The sequence below is a fragment of the Solanum dulcamara genome, chromosome 4 (assembly GCF_947179165.1).
Source record: "Solanum dulcamara chromosome 4, daSolDulc1.2, whole genome shotgun sequence".
NCBI lineage: Eukaryota > Viridiplantae > Streptophyta > Magnoliopsida > Solanales > Solanaceae > Solanum > Solanum dulcamara.
Window position 1 is genome coordinate 18504890 of NC_077240.1, and position 25278 is coordinate 18530167.

Consider the following 25278-nt stretch of genomic DNA (forward strand, 5'->3'; position numbering starts at 1 on the left):
GTTAAGATTTCTAATTTTTTTTTCTAAGTGCTTAAAGCCATTTTGTTTGACCATAAAAATTACTTTTATATCCCTTATATTTTAACTAAATTCTCAAAATATCTTTTTTATTCTTTTAACCCTAAAATTCAAACACTTATTTTCAATATAAACACTTTTATCCAAACACTCAATTACTTATTTATAAAAATAGCTTTTAACACTTCAAAATTCTAAAGCACTTCATACATAAAAGTTATTTTTTTTAAGCTCATCCAAACGGGCTCCGTATCTATTTCATTACCGAAAACGAGTGCAGAAGGAAAAAAACGCGTATTACACGTTCTAATTTTTTTGGTCTGAAATTAATTTAATTTGTTGAAAATAAAGTATAGTTGAAGCCTTTGCGACAAGCAAAACATGGCGGAAAAAGAAGAAGTAGAAGCATTACAAGCAGTTTACGGCGATGATTGTTTACTTCTCCAAACTTATCCTCCTTCTTTTCATCTTCATATTACGCCTCGTACTGCCGATGACTCTTCTCAACAGGTTTTTTCTCTTTCCCAAACTACTATTTCTTATTTTGACTATTAATATTCGATTCACATAATTTTGCGGATTTAAGCTTAGCTGATATCTTTAATCACCAGTTTGGGACTTTTGTTAAGAGAATTGTGAGTTGGTGCCAGCTAATTTGGAAATTGTGATACCAACTTTAGGAGAACGACATCTTAAAAGCTACTAGCTATTGGGTAGAGAATTCAATGTGTATAAACCCCAAATTGAAATCTGCTACTTCTCTATTTCTTTGAATCATTCTTGCATTGTGGTTACACTAATCTTCTCTGTATCATTCCTTCCAATTGACTGAAATCCTGAACTTCAAATGCGGGATCCAAGGCCGATTCTGCAAGTAATAATACAGAAAAAGGATCTCCTAAATAAAGCTGCAAAAACCTCAAAACAGAATTTTATAAAAGAAGGAAAGAAATGTATGATGGAAATGGAAATACAAGAAAAGGAAGAAAATTTAGAAGAAATGAAAGAAGAATATGGAAAAAGTTCATTCATCATCAAAATGAAACGAAGTACAAAAGGGGAAAGATCATTTATCATCAAGACGGGGAAAAGTACAAATACCTCCAATATACATAGGAGGATCTTCCTCTTCACTCTGTTCTAAATACCTTCTAGATACGGATAAACTGCAACTAACAACCTAAAGAATGGGGGGCTGAGGCTAATTCCGAAATATTAGGAACTACAATAAGTTATCTTCCACTTAAGCTAAGAAATGCCTTGGAAACCTGTCGAGTAGTAATTTAAGAGCTTTAAGTACCAGTTACAATCATTGTGCATTGGTAATATGCTCCTAGTGCCATTCAAATTTAGATTGCTAATTTGTCATTGCTTGTATAGTTTCCCATATATCAATGATTTCTCCAGTGTTTTTAAAAGTGTGAAGCATAAAAACACAACAAGGTCCACGGGTCTTTAACCGATAAGCATTTAGTGAAGTGCAGGCTTCTTTGATTTTAGTACTAAATAATTGATTTGGACTAAAATAACTAATTTTAATGTCCCAATAATCCCAATATTTATCAGCTCCTCAAAGCTGAGATTCAAAGAACCGACCGCTTTCCGTTTGGGTCAATTTGCTCGTCATCATTAGAAGTTCACACTTCTGTAAAGTGCCTGGCTTCACCTATAAGGTGATGATCCTCACTTACCGTCCGTTAAATACGAATTGATAAATTTAATAAAACTGGCTTTCTCATTATCACATTATTTGCTGATACTCTGCACTGCTTTGTTTATTAATTGTTATGCTTCTTCACTGTTTTTTTCTTGTACTTGAGTTTGATGCACCTGAGCCCAGGGTCTATCGAAAATAGCCTCTCTACCTCCTTGAGGTAGTGGTAAGGTCTACGTACACTCTATCCTCCCCAGACCCCACTTAGTGGAATTTCACTGGGTATCTTGTTGTTGTTGGCTTTCTCATTAGTCATCAGTTATTGGTCTTAATTTCAATACAATTTCTATCAATATTTTTTGGGGGCAGCTATCTGAGTCTATTTAATTTTGGTCTTCATTCCATCACCTGTTACAATTGGTTTCACTTCTTTTAAGGTTAACTTATGTTTATTTCCCCTTTCTGTGCATCCATTGGAATGGTTCCTTTAAACATTGGACCTCCTAAGCTTTATCTTGCTCCTCCATATTCTTTCATAATTTAGTTTCCTTCCAAATTTGTGTTGGTCACCTTTATAAGAAACGATATGGCAAGTAGGAACACAATGTAATCCAGATAGATTGTCGATCGTGGGGAAATAAAGGAGAGAGGATAAAGGAAATGTAACTTATCGAAAAATTAAAAAAAAAGGAAAAAAGAGGAGGAAATGTCAGAATTCAGTTAAGGACTCCTTTATTCCTAACATGTAAGCCGCTTACCGAAATGTCTTATTTTCTTCCGCTACGACATTGAGGCAAGCACACTTGAACACCTCATAAGCAGCACTGTCAAAGATGAAAAAACATAGAGAAGTGCCTAACATTTTCTGGTCTAAGTGCAAAGCCCTATTAAAAGAGGGATTTAGAAAAAAAAATGAACAAAAAGAAAATGTAATTCAATAATTCTAAACACAAACAACAATTATAAGAACAAGGTAAATGAAAAATCCGAAGTTAAGTGAAATTTATGAAGTAAAAGCACATATTTAAGTTCAAAAACCAACATAAGGTAGGATGCTAAAAGAGTTCTTAATTCTGGTCAGGTGACTCGTTTTCTTAGATTAAAATTTTAAATTTACTTTTTATTAAATACAAATCTATCCTTTTACCTGTAATGTTTAATGTTTATATGAAGCCCATAGAAATGAGGCGCACCTGAACACCTTGTGATACCTATGCTGAAGTGTTGTTTGAGCAAGGCAAAGTGGTCATCTTGAGCATCAAGTAACTTCAGGGTTAAGCATACTTCAGATAGGTCTTTGACAACACTACAGCAGCAACTATGTCTCAATCTAAAGAGAGCCGGAGTCAGCTATATGACCTTACCATCTTTCCGTTTCAGCTTGTTACAGATAAGCCTTTGACAACAATACTTTATGAATTGCCTAGATCGGATGGTTAAAGCATTAGCAAAATTTCCTTGCTTAGTCACAATTTGGCTGGTGTAAGAAAATGCAGAGGCGGAGTCTGATTGTGAGATTGATGGAGGCATAATATTCTATACCGATGAGATACACTTTATGAACACAGTGACGAAGAGAGAGCTGGTTTAGGAGTAGTTCGTGTTTCCAAAGGGTTGTCAATATTTTCTGATAATTTCAATGAATCTGATGAAGTGGCATTATACTTGACAGTTCTTTTTCTTCTTTGAATTCCTGGTTACTTTTCCTATTGTTTATGTTTTATGTTGCTATAAGAATAATTTTATTTTCACTTTTTCCTGTGTTGCAGTTTGTGGAAGCAATCATAGGAATCCAGGCTGGTTCAAAGGTACTCTGTCATTGTGATTTCTCTGTTTTTTTGAGAATGATAACATGTTATATTCATCAGCACCTAAAAAGGGATGATCTAATATTTACAAGTACAACCCCCCCTGTAATTCTTATAAGGAGTCAAAAAAGTCGAGCAATAATTCTGCATTCCTGATTAAAAAAATGTCCATCATTCTGCATCTACAAACTGTTCTTTACACCAAAAGATGAAAAAGAGAAATGCATGTACTCTTGATTGTCTGGGTTGAGCTGCTCTTGCCTTTAAAACATGTTGCATTCCTCTCCTTCCAAATTGTCCACAATATGCAAGTTGGAACAATCTGTCACTGTGATTTCTTTTTGCTGGTGATGATTACCATTTGGGCCTTGTTGTCTAATTCATTTGTCTTTCTGTTATCAAATTTCATGTTTTTTTCCATCTGATAGCTTTGTGCAGTCGATCCACACTTGTGTCCCATTTTGTGTTTTAGTTAACTAGTTCATGCAATAGCCCTACTTGTATGATTAGACAAGTTTCATATTTCTTTCCTGCACTAATATAATTATTTTGGCAGTATCCTGACGAGCGACCTGCTATTAGAATTGTTGATTCCAAGGGCCTTGATGAGCAAAGGCAAAAGCAATTGATAAGTTGTATTTCAGAAAGGGCTAGTGAACTCTCGTCGTGTCTAATGCTTGTAGCACTTTGTGAGGTAACCATTGCACTGTTGAGGTCCAGTTCTGTGATTGATGACAATCCTAGTTAGATTATCCTCTTTTATTAAAACATAGCTCCAGAATCTCAGAACTCACATTATGATGAATAAGAATCACTATATACTTCGGATCTTTTTGTCCTGAAAATTTTAAATATGCATGCTTTTCTTTATGTTTTTTGGACAGAAAAAGGAGACTTCTATAGTTCAAGGGGAACAGGTTTTATGTAGAGAAGATCCTATGTTTTTGGTTCATCAGTACAAAAGTACACCCATTGTTTGTGGGTTGAGTGCATGTCACGAGTTCGACTTTTGCACAGGAGTGTGGTAGTTAAGCAGGAAATCAAACAAGTGTTTCCTCATTTTCTAACCTGTGAAACCATAGCTTTACAGGTATTTTAACTTGGTTTAGCGGGAGGATGCTCAGGTTCTTTCTGATCGCAAGTCTAGTAGTGATGTGTTGAAATAGACTTTTATGGGATAGAATTGGGTATTGTGTCATGGATGAGCAACTATTAAGTAAAGAGATCTATGCATTTGCCCGTTCTTTCAAAGATTTAAGGCCTAACTTGGTTTTGGGCCGCCCCCCTTTGACAATACAAAGAAAAATGAACAAAAACACTTCAAGATACAACCATGTTGAGCTTCAAAGTCTAAAAGGTTGGAAGCACCTTATAATATAATTGGTGTAGTGAATGCACGAGCTATTCATGTGTGGTTCCTTGTACAAAAGTCCCTTTACTTTTTTCCTAATAGTCTTGAGAGGCAGTCAAATGAATTCAAAGAACATACTGATATTTTTGCAGCAGATTCAGAGGGTGAATAGACAATGGAGCAAAGTAGATGTTGAATAGAGTATATATAAGGTTCAGTTTCAATAAGGATATTAAAGTTTTTTAGGCTGCAGTCTTGCGGATGCCAAGGAAGTATCCGTCATTTCTATGTTTTTTTTTTTGTGAAAATAAAGATCGGTCATCTATATGCTTGATTGATCCTGGATTTTGTTTTAGTTTTTATGCTAATAAAAATTATATTTTTGATTTTAAGAATAAGAATTTACATCAGAGACTCACATTTATGAGCTACAACAACTAAGGCAATGTGTTGCTAAATGGTCCAAATAATTTGTTAGAATTTCAGAAAGGCTCTTAATTTCCAGAAAATTAATGCTCTGAATGTATTACTAGGAAGCAGTGGAGCGGCTTTCGAGTATGAATCACCCTGATGGAGAGTGCCCGTTGTGCTTGTATCCATTAGTTGATGAAGATTCAGGAAGCTCTGAGCCATTTATGAAACTGATGTCCTGTTTTCATTGCTTTCATTGGTAAATTTTGTCGTTAGTACCTTTTTATTAGGATTACTTTGCCCACTGGTTGAAAGATGCGTGGTTGCTACTTTAAACTCATTTATTTTCTTACTGCTGCAGTGAGTGCATCATTAGGTGGTGGAATTGGCTTGAACTACTAAAAGAATCTGATGCACCTACAGCTTCTGGTTCTGCTTCATCTTCTGGAAGTATCAGGGATCAGGATGGTCCGTTGCAATGAATTTGATGCCTTATGATTTGAATTGTTTTATAGCATATACTCCTCTTTCATTTTCTTCTCCTGCTCCAACTAGATTTAGAAAAGGTTAACTGGATTCTATCGGGAAGCAAGATAGGTCTTTTAGGATAGTTTTCATCCACACACAAAAAAAAGAAAGTAGGCAAAAGAAAGGCAATAGAATGACAGATGCAAATACAAGTTTTGTGGGGTCAATCAATTACCTGTGTTCAACCATGCGTCGTGTCAACTTTGCCAAGGGACTTGATCTTTTTTTGCCCAATTTACTTGACTAATGAAATTCTATTGAAACAACTCATGTATTCAGATACTCTTTGCATATCCAGTTTAGTTGCAAGAGTAATAGTTTTACTTCATTAGAACTAGTGTTAACATCATTTGGTCTTAAGAGATATGGAATTTCCATATTACTCGAGTATTTCTGCTTTTTAATATTTGGAAAAAAGTTTTTGGTGGGGCTAAGAGGTCCCGTGTCTCTTCATTCTGCAGAGAGATTGAGGTTTTATTTGAGCCTTGCTTTCTTGTCTTATAGTTTACCAATGATTCAGCTTATTTCCATCCATTTCTCTTCCATATTTTGCTCCTATGTCACTCACATTGGTTATACCAAATGTTTCTTTTTGCTCGCAAGCTTCGTTTGTCAAGGACTAATTTGATATTTTAGTGTTTCATCATAAAAGCCCTCATGCTTTGAGGAGGGGGTAAAGAGATCTCTAATTTTTTTTTTAGGTTTCTAATTTTTAAATATTTTCCAGATGAGTGTTTACAGTTGGGGGTTTTGGGGGACAAACCCAGGGTGAATTTTTATTTTTATCTATGTGTCTTTTTTGTGAACATAGTTTTCCAACATTTCTAGTTCCATAGCTCACTAGTTCTCTTGGTGATGTGTGATTCAACAGAAGAAACTAGGAGGAAGTGCCCAGTTTGTCGCAAGTCTTTTCTTGCAAAGGACATTGAGCATGTGCTTGACTTTGTGAAGACTCAGCATGCTGTGGTAAGTCAAATATCTTCATTTATTTAAAAGTGCTCATATCTTTTCCCAAATTTCTAGGTAGGGAAAATACTTTGATTTGCTGAAACATTGTACCAGCTGCTCCTATGGATATTCCTGATTTCAACAAAAAAAGAGTTCTCCTCCCTTAGTGGGGCAAGGAAACTCCTCACAAGCAAAAAGAATTACGAAGTGTTATATAAAACTCCTTGTTGTGAATGTATTTGAGCATCCAAATATAGAACGTCAAGGTAATTGGTGGAGTTACCTAAGGTCTTCATAGCTCTTGCGGATGTTCTTGTGCGTCTGATGTGATTATTATTTATCTCCAACAACCACCTCCTCCTCCTCCAATTTTTGGTTAATGAAAGTCTTTTTTTTCAGACCAAGTGTTAGCTCATTGATTAGTTTCTGTATCCTCCTATTTCTTCATTGTATTGATCTTTATAAAAGTGAGTAGGAATTGTTGATAATTTAATGGCTGAGCGAGTAAGAAGGTATGGGATTGTATACAACATTTGCCGAAGAATTAAGAAACAGAAAAGAAAATAATTTGCGGAGTTAAGCATGACTGTCAAACTCTAGTTGTTACAATTTGAAATCTAATATGTCGACTTCTAAATTCACCACCAATTTTTGGTTAATGAAGGATTTTTTCAAGAACCAACTGTTAGCTTGGTTAGTTTCTACATCTTGTTGTACAGGTGCAAGGTTTAAATGTTACCAGACCATTTTTTCTTTGCCTATACATAACTTGGGCCTCCAGCACCTCCAAGTAATAGGGGGCTTTTGGGTTGAGGTGCAGCAGTGATGTATCATGTTTCCAAATAAAGGTTTATCTTAGGGTAATTGTACTTGGAGAATTGAGCTTCTTAGTATATTATGTGATGACTATCCTCCTTGCATTGACAAACAAATTTGTGTTAAATAGTCTTTGGAGAATTGAGCTTTCTTAGAATATTATGTGATGACTAATTTCCTTGTATTGATAAACAAAGTTATGGGAAATGTAATTATTGATATCGACTTGGTTTGGTTTAACGTCAACAAACTTTGATTCAAGAGGGAGCAACTCAATTGGACGAGTTTATATCTTGAGTATTATTTCCTAATGATGTATAACTAGGGGTGTCAAAATGAACTCAAATATAGGTAACCTGCCCAAACTTTTATGGGTTGGGTTCAAAATAATTTGTATTGGGTTCAATCTCAACCCATTCAAGCCTTCACTTATTTTAAAAGAATCTTCAATGAGCCCAACTTGATCTCCAATTTCAATCTGTTTTAAGGCTCTTTATTTGCATTGGTGTAATGTATGCTCTCATATTAAATGTATGAATTAATATCTATTTTATATCTATTAGGATTAATCTATCCATTTGTAAGATTTTGTTCTTATTTTCTTGAGTTGAAATTCAAATTTGTGGTTATAAAAGGTAAATAATATATGTTAAAATTATTGAAATTAAGCGGATCAAATTGGACAGGTCATGACCCAACCCGATTTTTAGCCCAATCCCAACCCATTTGAGCCCTAAGTAAATTTGGACGGGTCATGACCCAACCCGATTTTTATTTCAATCCACTTTATTATTCTCAATTTCAACTCAACCCGCCCATTTGACACCCATATGTATAACCATTATTAGTTTCAAAAGAATTTGAAATAAAACACCAATTTTTCCTTTTAATTTTGTAGATAAAGCAAAACCACGAGAATACAATTTCACTAAATCTGGAATCCATGTTTTACACAGTTATCTTTAAAACCAAGTAACTAACTATGTTTTTGAAAGTTCAACATACAAAACAACTTCTAAGTAGTCTGCTGTTAAAATTTGGCTAAAATGGATTAAAAACAACATACCTAGTGCAATCCCCAAGTGTAGGCTAAAATGGATTAACTCGTTAAATTTTTTAAAATTATTTGTTACTGCTGGTATTTCTTTTTCCTTTGGCATTTTCACCAGATAGTGAGGGGGCTGTAAGCACTTGTGGTATTACACTGAGTATGTTATTGGTGGATAGAGAGATCACATGTAAATTCCTTTCCAACCCATCTCAATACACATAACCACACGTATCATCCACTATGATGAGGATGAGACAGATACACAACCTCAGTTTTATGTGTCCATTATGGGTCTTATAAACTCTTTCCTAGTGACTGTTTATGCACGTTTGGTTTCTATATTGAGCTTTGAGTAGTCAAACTGTAAAAGGTTTGCCTATTAAATATGGGAACAAATAAACTAGGAGACCTGATATGTTAAATTTGAAACAAAGTACAGCTGATTAGTGCCCCAGGGTTACTAAATGAAGTGTTTGTTTTTTGTGTATTTATATTTTCTTGTTATTTATATTGGAAGTAGGCTGGGAGATCTGTTGATATCTGTTCACTGTTTGAATGCAGACCTCCAGCAAATCTGAAGTCAACAATGAGGACAAGATTCTTTCCTCAGACTCGGAGAAATTAAGAAGAGATAAATTTGATGCAATACTGAAACTCCAGCAAGAGAAGGGTGGCTTAATTGAAATCAAAAAGCATGAAGTGCTGCAGCCAGGTATTTATCTTCCACAACCTGCTGCATTACCCTCAACAGCGTCCATCGAGGAGGTAAACGAGCAACAAGACAAAGATATGGCAGCCAATTCGAGAACAAATTTAAGTGGTTCCACAAACAAACCTAGTACTAGTAGAGCAAGGAACTCCGGCACAAAGAAACACCAGGGGAACAATTCAAGAAAACAAGTCACTCAAAGTTCAAGAAAACAAGTCACTCAATGGGTTAAAAAAGAAAACAGTAATTCAACGTGATATGGAATCTTTATTTTTTTAATAAAGAAAGCTGAAAGGAAAGAAAACCATAGTTTCTTGTCATTATTTATCGGTCTGCTTACATGATCAATTCTTATATTAATATCAAGCAGGGTTTAGTGGCATAATGTGACAAATGAAGGAAATTGGCAGATAGGCGCAACTGTTTATTGCGCAGAGTGTCACGATTGAAAGTGATAAATTTCTCATTTGTAAGATTTCTGTACCTTCTTTGATATCTTTCTCCAATATAAATTATATACTATTAAAGACTTTTCGAGAACAATTGCTTCTGTCTTGTTCCAGCTCTAAACTGAGTCTGAGGCAATGGTGTGCTTTCACTATAATCTTTATTGTGTCGATGTAACTGGAGAGATGAGTTTGGCTGCAGCTCTTCCGCAGATAAAGTATATTACATAGTTTTGGATTGGCGATGTACTGTGTCATTGGCACTGGGCGTTCCCCAAATGGGGACTATTGGGTAAATGCAATATAATAGACACATGTTGGCGTTCCAACCTTCCTTCTTCTTTCAGGGCCTATATGAAAGAGGAATTAGTATTTCTTAGTCGTGAATATCTGAATTGGTTGTTTGTTATTCAAGAATATTTGGTTAGGCAGTTCATACCATCCTTAAGGTAGATTTTTCTGCCAAATCATTTGGAGTGACACTGGCTGTGGTGGAGTCGAGATTTTCACTAAGGAGGTACAACATAATAATGTAATTTTCTGTCGAAGGAGGTTAGGATGAACTCCCTCGGCCCTATCTGGCTCTGCCCCTGGACACTTGCAATTTTATTCATCACATATTTGTGACAAAGAATGCAATGAGTAAGCTGTCTAGATACCACAATAGAACTACCATAATAACGTTCCTAGTGCAATTTCACAAGTGGGGTCTGAAGAGCGTGGTGTGTATGCAACCTTACCTCAATCGAAACATGGTAGTTATTTCAGTATAATTTATCAAGCTACGAAAGAGGTTAATTATCACTTGCTATTTCTGTGAATTTCTTCTTTTCTTTTTTTGTAAACAAGTTAAATTCATCAAATTCTAAGCATGTTAGAAGGTCAGAGTACTATTACAAATACCATCATTGGAATCATATATTTCAATAATTCTCAATGTCAACTCTAATCATGCATATTATGACCAGATATAGAATGATTACACATGAAGGAAATTAGAAATATTCCAAATTAGTATAGCATGGAGATACAACAAAGATTGAAGAATAATTATGAAATACTCAGCATCTTTGCTTTCGTTTAATTAGACGGAATAATACGTATAGCCATACTTAGATGAACTCCAAAGTAGCATTTCGAATTTTATCCCTGATTAATGACTAAATTAAGTACATGAGTGTGCAAAATTTTAGATGACATTTAATATAATTATGGATAACGTAGTTAACTTAAACCAGCCACTTCAAATGTTTTAACTTATCCAGTTGAGCCTTTTCACTTTTAGAACTTGTTAATGAGAATTAGCATCTTTTCGTCTAGTTAACGATAATCTTGAATTATGTCACAGATTTTAATAACAAAACACAATTTTGGCAGTTTTTTATGAGCAGGAATGGATACACAATGTAGCCTATAGATTCACGTGGATTCAATAATTTTTATTCAAATTTTATATATATGTTAAGAAATTTACAAAATATTTGTGATTTTTTACTATTGTGAATTCAGTTATTATTATATCTTAACATACTCAAAATTTTTGAAGAAACTCATAAGTACCTAGATTCGCCTCTAATATTCTCTCTTTTCAAATGATTGATGGATTTCAATTGTGCAGTATATATCAAAATATTAGCTATTGTTGTGACTTCAGTTATCTAATTAACCGTTAAAGATATAAAATTTCTATATTTATAGGAACTAAAATACAGGTGCTATATATATTAATCACAAACTTTATAGTTAAATTGAAACTATTTACAAAATGCTTTGTACCTTTCAAAAGGCTATATTTGTGACACTTTGATTAAAGGCACAATCATAGGACTTTTGCAAAGTTAATTATTTAGCTGGAAAACGGTGATATGTAATATTAAATCTTCCTAAAAACTTGTTTTTTTCCCCCTTTTTATGTATGTGTATAGTCATATCCATGTGGTATTTGAAATTTACTAATCGGATTAATTTAAATTTAGGATGCGTAAAAGTCATTAAAGAGAATTTATATGACTCAAAGTCCTATATCCATCCACCACTTCCTTTAGTGGTCCTCTCTTTTTATCATTAATTCCTTCATTATTTTGACATGTTGCTTTCATTAGTTTAATTTTCACCTTTTCTTATTCGTCATCAATATTTAAAAATCCAACATCATCTTTCGGTCACTTAATTACTCTTTTGTCAGATAATACTTATCCCATGAAACTCAAAATATATATATTCTTAAAGACTTGCATGCCACGTGTTCTGTTCAAATGCCACGGTGGATCGAGAGAATCCCTAATTTTACATCACCGCAATCCAGCTGGATCGATTACGTGGCAGTATGTGATGACATGGACGAGATTGCCCGGCTAGGTCGCCGTGACATTGTGATTGCTTATAGAGGTACTGCAACTTGTTCGGAATGGCTTGAAAATTTACGTGCCACGTAGACTTACTTACCAATGACATGTCACCTGATGTAAATAGCGAACCCATGGTACAGAGTGGACTCTTGAGCATGTACACTTCAAAAATTGAAGGTCATCCAAGTTTACAAGAAACAATTAGAGAAGCAATTGCCAGCAATACTCTCAATAATTATAGTGATGATCAATCTCTTAAGTATAACAATTAATTACAGGACATAGTCTGGGAGCAGCCTTAGTTATACTTACAGCATATGATATAACAACAAAATTTAATAACTTGCCTATGGTGACACTGTTATCATTTTGGAGGACCTAGAGGTGGTAACAAGAGCTTTAGGTATCAATTGGAAAAAAAATGGTGCGAAGGTGCTAAGAATAGTCAACTCTAATCATCCTATAACAAAAGTTCCGGGATTCGTGATCGATGAAGATGATGTGGCAAGCCGAGGGGATGCCACATTGGCGGCGAGACTGCCAAGCTGGCTTGAAAAGTACATGGAAGATACTCAGTGGGTGTATGCTGAGGTGGGGGAACTTAGTTGAGTAGCAAAGATTCAATTAGAAAAGGAAACGTAGCAAAGTGTCATGATTTGAAGAAATATTTGCATTTGGTGAATAATTTTGTTAGCTCATCGACGTGTTCCCTCAGGGACACAACTAAGAAAGTAATACTCCCTCCGTTTCAATTTACGTGGCATCATGTAACTTGACATTGAATCAGGAAAAAAAGCGAACTTTACATCTTTTTGAACATATCAACGATGGTGTGTAAATTAATTGTTTCTCGATGTACAACATATAGTTACAACGTTCATGTAAACCCTGGGGCAGATTTGGGGGTTATACTTGAAATTGACATCCAGCCTTGAATTTTGGGTTTAATGCTAATGCAGATTGTTGAAGATTTTAGGCATGACTCTGGCTTTAAAGCATCCACATCCAAAGGATCCATTCTGGACTTGACTTTGATCTTCGGTATGACTCTGAATTGGCTTTGGACTATTACCAGTAGTGGCTTGGGGAGAAGGAGATTCAAACATCTGCAGCTCAACCATTTCCTTGCCTTCACATATAATCTTAACTTCACAGAATTCAGGTGCATTTAGTATTATCTGATCTGCTGTTCCATTACCTTTTCTCGATTTTAGTTTCCTTAAGACCCATCAAACGGAAATAATTAAGAGGGAAGCGAATTAAGATTAACATGATTCAGAAATGAGGACTATGCATTCTGAAATTTAAGTGAGATTTCATACTTGAGATTGGCTTTAGAAGTTCCCAAGATCAGCCTTCTTATGTTGCAGATGGGCATGAGGTCCAGTATGGCTTTTGCCTCTGTATCGCTCTCTATAAGTATGGTGTCGACTTTAACCTGTTGTTGAATGTTTTTTTTTTTTTTACATGGTTAGCCTCATGCTATCTTTGTGTATCAACCAGTTCCGCTATGCTAGATGAATGAGTAGCCAATAGTTATGTGTACCTTTGTAGAAGCACATGCATCAAAAAACTTCTGAAGGAATTGCCGCCTTTTGCCTCTTTCTTGAGCCATGTGGTTCTCCTTTTGCTCTGCACTCACTTGACCTACTGGAATCAATCCCACTGTTGTAACCATCATCCAACCAAGTAAAAATTAGTCAATCAATGCTGAAGTACTACTCTTGGTAGATTACAACAAATTACACATCAAAAACAGTTTCTCAAGCATGAAACAGGCTAGCTAGGAGATTCCGAACTAACTGATGCCAACCCTTTACTGATATTAAATATCACGAGCAGCCCTTAAGCCAAGCAAGCTGATCCAGAATATAAATCCTGCTGGCCATTCAGTAACATTTGCTCGATTGGTCATGTGATTTATAGTAGGCAGCAACTCCTAGAGGTCATACTTGCTGCTATATAGCTAGAACTAGTTAAGAATATTGTTGCAAGTTTCATAGTTTAGAATCATCCACCGTTAGCTAATCAAATCTCGTCATTACAAATATGTTCCATACAAGCACAACCACATACCAACCAAGTGTAGTCCCACAAAAATGGGGTGGGTATGCAAACCTTACTCCTACCGAGAGACTGTTTTCGATAAATCCTCAGCTCAAAGGAGGGAAAAAGAATAGAAGAAATAACTTAATAGTAACAAAAACAACATATAGTAACAGAAAAGTAACAACAACAAAATAGTACAAGAAACAATAGATAGTAACAAAAATTGAAGGACGAGAAAATGGAAAAGAGAGCTTACAAGGAGTAGGGATGTACTTGGCCTCAGGATATATATGAATAAGGAAAACAATAGTAGAAGAGGGATCCACCACAACATGTTTGAGCGTCCAAAGAAGAGCATCCATACTTGACTCCTTACTAATCTTATTACCACTACTACTATTCCCAACAGCAACATAGACAACAACATTCCCATTGTTATGGAAATCAAAAGAATACAAACTACTTTCAACTTCATGACCTTCTTTAATTGTGGCTAACCCTCCTCTATTATTATCAATCTCAAACAACTCACTTGCCGGAACATAACCATTATTGATAGTCCCCTGTTCCCCATCCTCTTCTATTTCTTCAATTTCATTCCCTAAACTACTGCTTCTTTCTAGTATATCATTACTCCCATTTTTTCCTTGATGATCTGCGCTCTTCATAATTTAATTTGTTGGCTACAATTGAAGTCAAATGATGATCTGATTCATGTGCAAAACCTAAGTCATTTTGACTTTTCCATTCATCATTATGGTCCACCGATTTGTGAGATCCTTACATACGCTACCATTTAAAGGAGTTTAATGTCGGAAGGTCGTTGTATTAAAGAATATGCGAATACGTACGAGTATCTCGCCGCTCATTATGTAATACAATTCTAAGGTCAACATTTTTTATTTGAAGAATATAATCATGTATAACACAGTATCTTTATTTTTATTCCTTCTATGTCGAAACAACACTAGTATAACTAAAATATAGAGAGAGAAAATATCATAAATCTCTTAATTATATATTTACTCGTTTTAATTTTTTAACTATTTAAAAAAACTAATCATATTTGATCTCTGTCTATTTTTTTTATACAAACAACTTAAGTTTATATTAACGGGTAAAAACTTTTTTTTGTTTTATAATAAATTTTAGCATATTCAAGTCATTAGCAACAATAACATATTTCATTTTATGTTATCCATTGAATAAAATTAGGACTTATATTTTCTTTCCTCGTGAATTTTATTTTGAATCGTTGAGGTTAAAGTTTTTTTCATTAGAGTAATTTGAAGAAAAAGTAATGGAGAGAGAAAAACAACTGAAAAAATAGGTTAAGAATTTAATTTCATAGAGCCATGAATTTCATTTATACAAATCTAAGTTATTTATAGAAAAAATGGACAGAAATCAAACCTGATAAATTTTTAAATACTTAAAGAACTAAAACTGATAAATGTATAATTAAGAGATCATTTTAGACCTACCCATGTGAATAAAAGATTATGTATGGCACTTTCTCCTAAAATATACTACATTTATAAACCTCATAAAATCAATTTTTTTATGGGTCATTTACACGAATGTTTCTATTTTGGGTTGGTATTTAATTTCTGGCCTTCAACACTTTAAGTAATAAAATGTAGCCAAAAATATCCCTTACATCGAAAAAATCACAAAAACAAAAGTTAATATTTTTTTATCATAATATAACACAAGTTATATTTTACATGGCATAACAATTTGTACAATTTAATTCTTGCAGAGTTTATATTGTTAGAAACCACAAAGCATTAATTCCTTTGTAATTTATGTTAATAGAGACATAAGTTCAATTTTATACCGTCTTGATAAATTCATAATCCACAACATAAATTCAAAACACACAAAGTTATTCTCATAAATATGAAAAATAGCACATCTAGTCTCGAATGTTAAATTGTTTTTCAAATTGATGCTTCAATTCGCTATAATTAGTAATAAAGATATTTACATTACTTCCATTGTTCACTTTTGACTTGTTCATTACTTTAAAAATAAATTTTTACTTTTACTTATCATTTTTAACATATTAAAAAAAAAAAAAAATCATATTTTATTTTTAACATTAATTATTTAAATATCAATTAATATGATAGTATGATAAAACAGATATTTTAACCTGTGATGTTCTAATATAACACGTTATTTGCATCATTTCTTAATTTACAAAGGTTACTTGTACTTAACTTTTAGGCGATTTATTCTTTCAGTGTGTGTTTGGTATGGAGAATTTGGTTGGTCAAAATATTTTCACTAGAAAAATAATCTCTCTAATGAAAATAAGAAAAACAAAATTCATAAGTGATATTCCAAATTCATCGTCTCTTCCCCACCCACTCATCCAACATCCCCAAACACCATTACCTTGACCATCCCACCCCAAGCCCCCACTTCCTCCCACATAATGTTTTACTAGATTACGTATAAATGTTCTTGGATTAAAAAATATTTACTTACTTACCAAACACTAGAAAATAAGTTTAAAAAAACTACTTATTTCCCAACAAAACATTTTTTAGGGAAAAAACTATTTCCTTCATGATATATTCCTCAGGCAAATGAACTTTTTATTTGAAAACTAATCCCTCTAGATCTGGAAGAAGAATAAGCAAATGAACTTTTTATTTGAATAACTTAAAACAAAAAGATACATTCCTCAGGCAATGTGAACATACAAGCGATGGTTCATTTGATTCATTCACTTGTTACATACTTATACAACAGTCAAAAATTGTGACATCGTTACGCGATTTGTGTAAGAGTTTATCCTCTAGTTTGCTCTGTTGTGGTCGTATCCCTTTTCCTAGCTGCCTCCGCGAAAAAAAATGAGCCCACTTACTATTTTCTCCTCCGCTAATGGGCAATGGCTGTTCGTTCTTCTTTGATGCCTCAGCTGATAGTATGACACAACCTAAGCCAACACTTCAAAATCCCGGTAAAACTGAGAGATCTACTATTCCCCTTGGCAAGTCTGCTATTTTCTTCAGCAGTGCAAGCCGGTTTGTTCTGACCCGTTCGTCTTCCTACATTATTCATAAAGAGCAATTAACATAAGAATAGGAGGCACAAGTATGCACTTAGTTGTATCAGCACTCTAAGAATCAGGCGTAGATTTATGCTTCACCAAAACTTTGGAGCTACTTTGGTTCATCACAACGTACATTATTGCTCTCCAAGTGTGAGAAATGTGCACATTATTGAAAACCATATGAGAGAGCACGTACACGCGTGGTAGGAATAGGCTCTGAGTATTATAGTTAAGAAACAAACTGCACCGTACAATTCCCTTAACAGGCAAAACTACAGTGTAGGAAAGTATCAAAACTATCTTTTTATGGGGATTGAGGCATAGTAATAGTCTTTATAGTGAGTGCAAGGCACTGGAATCAAGAACATTTCCAATTAAATCCAATAGTGTGTGGCTTCATATATAATATTGGGTACCTAACCTATCAGAATTTATTTGAATTATTCAGAAACAAAACTATGTAATTCCCAAATGGTGGAGGAATATGCAATGCAGATGTCTAAGCTAAAACAGAACAATGTCTAATTGCAACTGGCATATGACAATATGTAGCGGAGAAGTCGAAGCTTAGAACAAAATCAATAATATAGCACGAGATAGAAGGCACAACATATGTCATGGAACATATGTCATAAGCCGCAAAAGAAACATGAAAAACTGTAGATCAGAGCTCTATTGTGGTCATGGAGTTTCTTCAAGAATTGAAATAAATAAATTACTGGGAGGAGCAGGTAATTATAATTTGGGCAATTGTACTAGTTTTAGACTTTATAAGACAAACTACTCTTCTTTTAGATTGAGAGAGAAATTGAATTAAAAAAGAAAAAAGCAGATTGATGCAAGCACCGACAAAGGAAGGCGTTCAATAGGAGCTGAAAAGAATAAACTTAACAAAGCAAACATGATAATCTATACGACACGCTTCATTTAAGATTGGAAAAACCATGGTAAGCTGAGCTATAAGCCTATACTCTGTTGGATGTGCACAGATCAAGATTATCTAGTGCTTCAGAACTCTAAAGTTTTCATATTTAAGTAGTAAAATGAGATCAGAGGAACTTACCACCATTACAAAGACCTTGTTGAAAAAATCCTCCAGCGGTTCTACAAGTACTGATGATGCTTCAATAAAATCATCAACTTCCATGTCTGCAAATGAACAGTCATACATGCATGCTCAATTGCAAATTTTTTGGTGAAAAACTCAATCCACCAATAAACAAGGAGCAGAAGAAGTTGAATGTATTTACATCAACGTAACAGATAGCTGAATTTATTTGAATATATCAGGAAAGGTTATTCATCTGGAGGTGAGGCAATACCTGGATGGATTTTACTTCTTAGTGACAAGAAAGTGCTCCACAAAGCTTTCTCTTCATTTGTTTCTAAAGCTTGATCATCCACCTAATTTATAATGGTAATATGTTTTTACTAGATAAGAACAACGAATGCTAATAGGCAGCCAACCAAATCATTGATGTTGCAGAATTGAGTGTTTCATAGAGGTAAATTAAAAAAATCAATTTATGCTCTATACTCTTACCAACTAATCACCAATGGCAAGAAGAGTCATGATTCTTGACTAAAAAGGGAACCCAATGCTACACATTGTAAGATGTCCATGGAGCTTGACAATATTAACAATTGTATTACCAATCCAGCAGAGCAGATTTGAAACAATTTTTCTGTAGTTGTGTCAGACAAAAGCTTCTAGATAACACTAAAATGCCTTTTGTATCAAGAACACCATTTTGCTACAGGTGCAAATTACATGCACAGCTATTCTATAAAGGAAAATCAATGGAACAGAATATGTTCAGAACCTGGTATAATGGAGTATAATCACAAAGAAGATTTATGTTTTTTGATGAAGCACAAAGAACAGTTATGTTACAGAAGGAAATTTGCTGAGTATAAAATAAGAAGCACCTCCGCATCAACATTGGCATCCTTCCCGCGAACAATTCTTGTTGGACGTGAATATGCTTCAACAACCTTAGGCAAAAGCTCCCCTTTGGACAAGGAATCCATCTACAAATGATGGCAATAAATATCAATTACACAGTCCAAAACATCAATAGATACTTCTATACTAACTTAGCCCATTGCTCCACTCTATAGCCAACTGTATGTATTCAGCATGAGACACAATACAGGACATTTAACTTCTCAAAAGGAGAAGCAACCAAAAAGATTCCCAACAATTGGCCACAAATATGAAGAATTAAAGCCCGAAGTTCTTGAGTTATATTTTATAGCTCTTGATGAAGAGTTATAATTTATACTTCATTTACACAATATTCAAATTCAGCAACTTGTTTGGCACTGAAACATAGTTGTTTTTTATATTCGGGTTCAGCTGAAGATGTAAAACTTTGACCACGAGCACATACAGAAAACTTCTGAAAAGAGCGTTTAAAATAATTTGACCTCCTCCCGATGTAGCACTTCTCATGTGCCTATCTGTGTCTAGGTCCTGGATATGACTCAAGATATCATCTTACCTCATTGTAATCATTGAATTTTAACACAACATATCGAAGTCCAAATTGCAAATATGCATAAACTATTTTGGACAAATTTAAGTATTGATAACTAAACAGGAATAATTAAAATATACACAAACCAGTATTTCTATCATGATTAGGTTTTCAGAATGATTACTGACAGATTCCTAATGAACATTTTTTTAAGAACTTGCTCAAAATTATAAAATTTTCCTTCGAAGTCAAACTATAAAGCAATGGGGTAGTACAAAAGAGGCAGTTCTCATAAAATTAGAGAGACTTAACGTTTTACAATAGTGGCGAGTGGCAGGGAGGGGGTGATCATTTTGAAGATGACAACATTTGAACATTTAGTGGACTAATATCATATTGCAGTTACAACATGGAAACATCAAACTCCTGGACGCTCAAGTGTTTCTCTAATGCGTCGAATTTTTCAAAAGGACATTCTACTCGAGCAGTTATGTGGACTACATGGGGAGAAAGAAATAAGAGCTTTCAAGAGGAAACATTACCATTTTCTGAAAAGAAAAAAAAGATCTTTCAAGAGCTAACACTCACTAGTGTATTTACGAGTGGCCCTACTTTTTATATTCTAAGTGGACCAATGATACTTCAACATGCATAACAGATTGGACAGAGAAGAGAACTCTTCTCCATTGGGCATTCATAAGCTGTGCACCTCTTGGATAGGGTATTCTGACATTTGTTGCTAAAAAATTAAAAGAGAACTTTTCGAATTGCCATATGGAATATAAAAAGTACTGCCTCTTAAGACATGAAAGAGGCAAAAGTATCAGCAAAGCATAATAACAAATAAGTGAGTACACAAGAAGGAAAAGGATGGTAGTTACTTTGTACACCGACTTAGTAGCCAAACCAGGTCGTCTTGCACGCTCGGAAAGAACAGACCTAACGACTTCTGGGCTTATACCTTTGTCCATCTGTAATTGAAATGCAGCAGACATGTATCAAATTTATATAGCATCATTTGTCTTAAGAGTCTTCTTATCTTTCCTTGTGGAGGGGGGGAGGGGGAAGTAATAGAATGGTCCTAAAGACTGTCTAAGCAAAAGACCATACTCCTCTTCACAAGGATTGTTGATAAAAAGGATTTATTGAAGAGATCAAAATTATCCCATGATCTTCAAATGCTGAACAAAAAGAAACCTAGAAATAGTTCATGCACTAATGATAAAAATATGGAGCCTAGAGGAGGCAAAGTCAAATCCAATTTCAGAGAAACCAAGGACATATTTTAAAGGATTACGAACTGTGGAAAGAAGAAAAAATGAAAACCAGCAGAACAAAATAACAACAGCAAAGTAATAGTGTGCATGAAAATGGAACATACCAGAAATTGTTCTAGTCTGCGTGTCACAAATTGATGTGCCTTAAATGGAAAAAAGAATATCATGTCATATTATGACTCATGAAGTTGCGAGAATAAGATATAAGAAAAGGACTGCATGCATTGTACAAAGGACGAAAGACTACCAATTTATCGCTAGACTTTACCTATATTAAATTAGTATTACTACTCCCCCCCCAACCCCCAACCCCCGTCCCATATTACTTGTCAACATTACTAAAATTATCCATACCAAAATGTCAATTTACAAAACCAAGACAGAATTAATTAAATTTCACACATGTTGCCCTTAAAAGTAAGTGTTTCTTAAAGTAAAAAATATTAATCACAATGCAGAACTATTCTAGTTATGAATAGTTCAAAAAAGTTATCGTTAACCTTATTCCACGTACACATTTATATGAACTATTCTTAAAGATAAGCAATAATTGAAAACTGATCATCCGATAGTTGAAGATCCAAAAACAGAAGTCGAATTGGCTGTTAAAGAATTAAAAGCTGATCATTTGATATATTCCTGTAGAAACTGCTCCAAGAATATTTCACGTTGAACTTTTTTCAAAATTAACCGTTTGAAAAGATTTTGGAGGGAAGGATTACAAGTGCGATGAAAAATCAAATTTAGCAAACAGGGTCAACTTAGAGTGGAAATCTCAAATGAGTTTATTGTGTCTCTTCATATATTCTATGCTGGTGAATAACTTAACTGATCGAAATACTTCATTAACGTGAGTTTATTATTTTAAGGCATACTTGGTATTGATGCATAAGGCTCATAAATAGTGTATATTTATTGAAAAAGTGTAAAGGGTAATTTAGTAAAAATATACTCCTTATTTTTTATTTCCCAAAGGACGTGTAAAAGGGAAATGTTACAAGCAGTATGGGATGGAGGAAGTAATATACAGCATATTAAATTATCCAAACTACAGGATGTACTGTGGCTGGTAAATTTTATCCTTTATTTCAACAGAGACATTATGGACAGGCAACTGCAAGGGGGCATACTTACTCTTCAATATAACCCAGACCAACAGATAGAGAATCAAGCCACTACTTCTGTAATCCTCTAAACTAACTAAGCAAATAGGGGGGCAATCTTACATCATTGATTGTCCTGACATCTACTTCAATGGGTTGCACTGCAGCAGCAAGTTCTAAAGCCTGTCGTAAGTCCACATTTCTGTCAATTTCAACCAAGAGTTGCACCTATGCAAAACAAAAGCAAGTGTTATTTTTATAATTCTTCAAATGAACCAGGCTGTTCAAGATTGAGACATACAAGACCGTAGGAGATCCTTCGCAGACCAAATGGATCATTACTTGAGCTTGGCTGACAGCCAGCAGCAAATAAGCCAACAAGGCTATCAAGCCTGAAGTAGAAATAGCACTATATAAGAGACGGCAAAAAATTGAAAATTACAAAGCCGAGAGAATGAAATTCAAGTTAAGACATTCATCATAATATCGCTAGGATAAGAAGTGCATGCAATTGAGGGTTAATGCATGTAAAAGCACCACAATATAAAGCAACTTTTGCATGCACTATCAGTGGTAGATAATTTCTAAGAACAGCCTATTAGAGGTAAGCCCTGACACGAAATTGATCTAAGGCTAATCGGGTTTAGTAGATTACAGACTACCAATTAGAAGATGATTACAATTAAACCACTTCTCAGTGCATCCGCAAATTTCTCTATTAAGTTAATGTAAAACACGTGTCATGTCTCAAATACGAATCATTCAACACTGATCTCAGTCTCGAAAAATATTTGCAATACAAAAGAGGTCCCACGTTTTGTTTTGACCACTTGAAGCAATTCATGTGACACAGTGACATGACCCGTACATTTCCATAATCCTAATGACCATCTGAAAAAACCTAAACTGAAATATAACCAGCATTAGTCATACCTGTCAGTAATTGCTAAAACAGACCCAACTTCAGTTTTTGGGAGCATATCTCCAGAAAATCGTGGAAGTGAGATCTCAAACAATGCATCTGCAATCTGTAAAGCACATTACCACATTACAGGAAAACTTTAATGTAGTCAGATAACATGAAAAGAACACCAATACATTGAAATAAATCACAAAAGTGTGAAACTAAACTTTCTTTTTAATCAAAACTTAAAACAAAGTTCTACAAAGTGGTGTGATTAGGCCGATTATGTTGTATTGGGCTGAGTGCTAGCCAGTTAAGAACTCTCATGTGCAAAAGAAGAGAATGGTTGAAATGAGGATGTTGAGGTAGATGTGTAGACATACTAGGAGAGATAAGATTAAGAATATAGATATTCAGGACACGGTGGGAGTGGCCTTCGTGGTGGACTAGACGAGGGAAGCGAGATTGAAATGATTCGGACATGTGAAGACGAGGTGCACAGATGCCCAAGTGAGGAGGTGTGAGAGGTTGGCTGCAATGGATTTTAGAGAGATAGAGGTAGTCGGCCGAAGAAGTACTAGCGATAGGTAATTAGACATGACATGTGGCAGCTTCAGCTTTCTTATGGCATGACCTTAGATAGGAGGTTATGGAGGCCGTGGATTAGGGTAGAAGATTAGTAGGTAGTTGAGCATTATCTCGTTTCCTAGCCGGATAGGCTTGGTGGTAGGTAGGTGCATTGTATCTGTTTCCCTGTTGATACCAGTAGTAGTAGCATTTTTCTCATAGTTGCCTGTCTTACGACTTTCGTTACTCTTTATTTTTTATTTTTTTGAAAAGGGTAACTTGTATTTCATATCCAAACAAAAGACTCAACGCCTACACAAATCAGGTGTTGATGAGAAGTGATACATACACAGAAGGATCATGGGAATGCTTTGTCTATGGTATTTTAAAAAACTGTCTATAAACTCTACAATATCTCCTATCTCCCCCGTTGGATCCTGTTTGCACCAAAAATAAAGAAGGTTGAGGCAGTTCATTCAAATTTTCTGGATAGGATTGCTCTTGTTCGCAAAATGTCTAAAGTTCCTCTCCTTCCATGCAGTCCACCATATACAAGCTGGGATACTCTGCCACCAATCTTCCTTTGCATTTCTTGTACCAAAACTCCTTGTTATTTGCTGTGCTTCAGTTACGATAACTTGGTTATTGTTATTGCTTCTCTTTTAAATGTTATGTTATGTTTTCCCTATTATTTTTTATGTCCTCTTTATTTTGTATTTCACTTTTAGTTTCTCTGATGTTCGTTGCCCAAGCCAAGGGTCTTCCGAAAATAGTCTCTCTACCTCCTCGAGGTAGGGGTAAGGTCTGCCTACACTCTACCCTCCCCATACCCCCGATTATTGGACTACAGTGAGTTTGTTGTTGTTATTGTAACACCATACAGTGGTTCTTTTGTCAACTATATGTTGTAAAGGCTATAGGCCTCTTTCAGAATATTCACTTGACTGATCTTCAACAAAAGTGGAGTGCACACCATGCCCCTAATTTATTTTCTCTAGCCTGCGAACACCTGGTCCTCTTCTCTGTACTCTTCTTCCAATTTAAAAGAAATTCTTGTCATATTCAAAACAAAAGGAAAGAACAAAGAACTCTCTTAACATTCTAACATAAGTTGCTATGAAATTTCCCATCTCTTTGAAATAAAACTCTTCTGGTGTCGATTATTGCCTGCTAACACACAAATTAAACATTGATTCCCTTGGAATTCAATATAAGTGAAGGCTAAAATCCAAGAGAACCACTCCTGCTAGAAGAAACAAAGATCAGCCTAACCTCATCTCCTAGGTGTTTTGGAAGCCGCTTCTTTTGCAGTAGTACTAGTAAAGCAATTAAATCACCGACCAGCTATGAGGGGATGGATATTTAGAATAAACACAATATGCATGTGATCAGTTAGCAAATACAATTAGAAGAAAATCAGAAAAAAAAAATCTAGGATCAATTAACAACTGAAATACAACTAGTCACAAAAGTATCCATAAAAAAAATTGGTTCTCACTACCTCCTTTGAATAGCCATCTCTAAGTGCATAGTGGCGTGCCATTGTCCCGGAGAGAGAAGTAAACTCTGCAACAACTGCAGTTGCAAGATCCGCCATGGCTAATGAGGCCGCATCTTGGATGATTTTGAGTTTGTCTTCACTTAATCCAAGAGACAACCCAACTTCACTAGCCAAATTCTGAACTCGTGTCATCTTGTCTAGCATAGTCCCAAGCTTCTCCTGTGTAGAGGCGTCATCGTTTA

The 25278-nt window shown here is 34.8% G+C and overlaps 3 protein-coding genes and 1 pseudogene across 5 annotated transcripts in view; 2 read left to right on the forward strand and 2 right to left on the reverse strand.

Annotated features, from left to right (window-relative positions):
- The first annotated feature begins 347 nt into the window (after positions 1-347).
- Positions 348-9837, forward strand: LOC129886757 (uncharacterized). The gene is made up of 7 exons (XM_055961591.1): positions 348-528; positions 3442-3480; positions 4037-4174; positions 5365-5501; positions 5604-5710; positions 6642-6736; positions 9147-9837. Exons 1-7 carry the CDS (start codon positions 400-402, stop codon positions 9549-9551), a joined length of 1050 nt encoding a protein of 349 aa, XP_055817566.1. The 5' UTR covers positions 348-399; the 3' UTR covers positions 9552-9837.
- Positions 9838-11133: 1296 nt separating this feature from the next.
- LOC129884061 (phospholipase A(1) DAD1, chloroplastic-like) lies at positions 11134-12864 on the forward strand (annotated as a pseudogene).
- A 2-nt stretch (positions 12865-12866) lies between these two features.
- Positions 12867-14968, reverse strand: LOC129884800 (uncharacterized). Its single transcript, XM_055959081.1, has 4 exons — positions 14394-14968; positions 13635-13753; positions 13411-13526; positions 12867-13306 (listed from the first exon to the last, which is right to left on the reverse strand). The coding sequence occupies exons 1-4, from the start codon at positions 14803-14805 to the stop codon at positions 13039-13041; spliced, it is 915 nt and encodes a 304-aa protein (XP_055815056.1). The 5' UTR covers positions 14806-14968; the 3' UTR covers positions 12867-13038.
- A 1813-nt stretch (positions 14969-16781) lies between these two features.
- LOC129886758 (glycine--tRNA ligase, chloroplastic/mitochondrial 2) overlaps positions 16782-25278 on the reverse strand; it is a 37388-nt gene continuing 28891 nt past the window's right edge. For 2 of the 3 annotated variants that reach the window (XM_055961592.1, XM_055961594.1), the window contains 11 exons: positions 25037-25255; positions 24808-24879; positions 22998-23092; positions 22366-22456; positions 22188-22292; positions 21066-21104; positions 20566-20655; positions 19134-19235; positions 18527-18608; positions 18268-18353; positions 16782-17199 (listed from right to left, as the gene is read on the reverse strand). In XM_055961592.1, the coding sequence (XP_055817567.1) occupies positions 17101-17199; positions 18268-18353; positions 18527-18608; positions 19134-19235; positions 20566-20655; positions 21066-21104; positions 22188-22292; positions 22366-22456; positions 22998-23092; positions 24808-24879; positions 25037-25255 (1080 nt within the window). In that variant the 3' untranslated portion in view covers positions 16782-17100. The remainder of the gene's footprint in view (positions 17200-18267; positions 18354-18526; positions 18609-19133; positions 19236-20565; positions 20656-21065; positions 21105-22187; positions 22293-22365; positions 22457-22997; positions 23093-24807; positions 24880-25036; positions 25256-25278) is intronic. The other variant, XM_055961593.1, reaches the window with a different exon arrangement.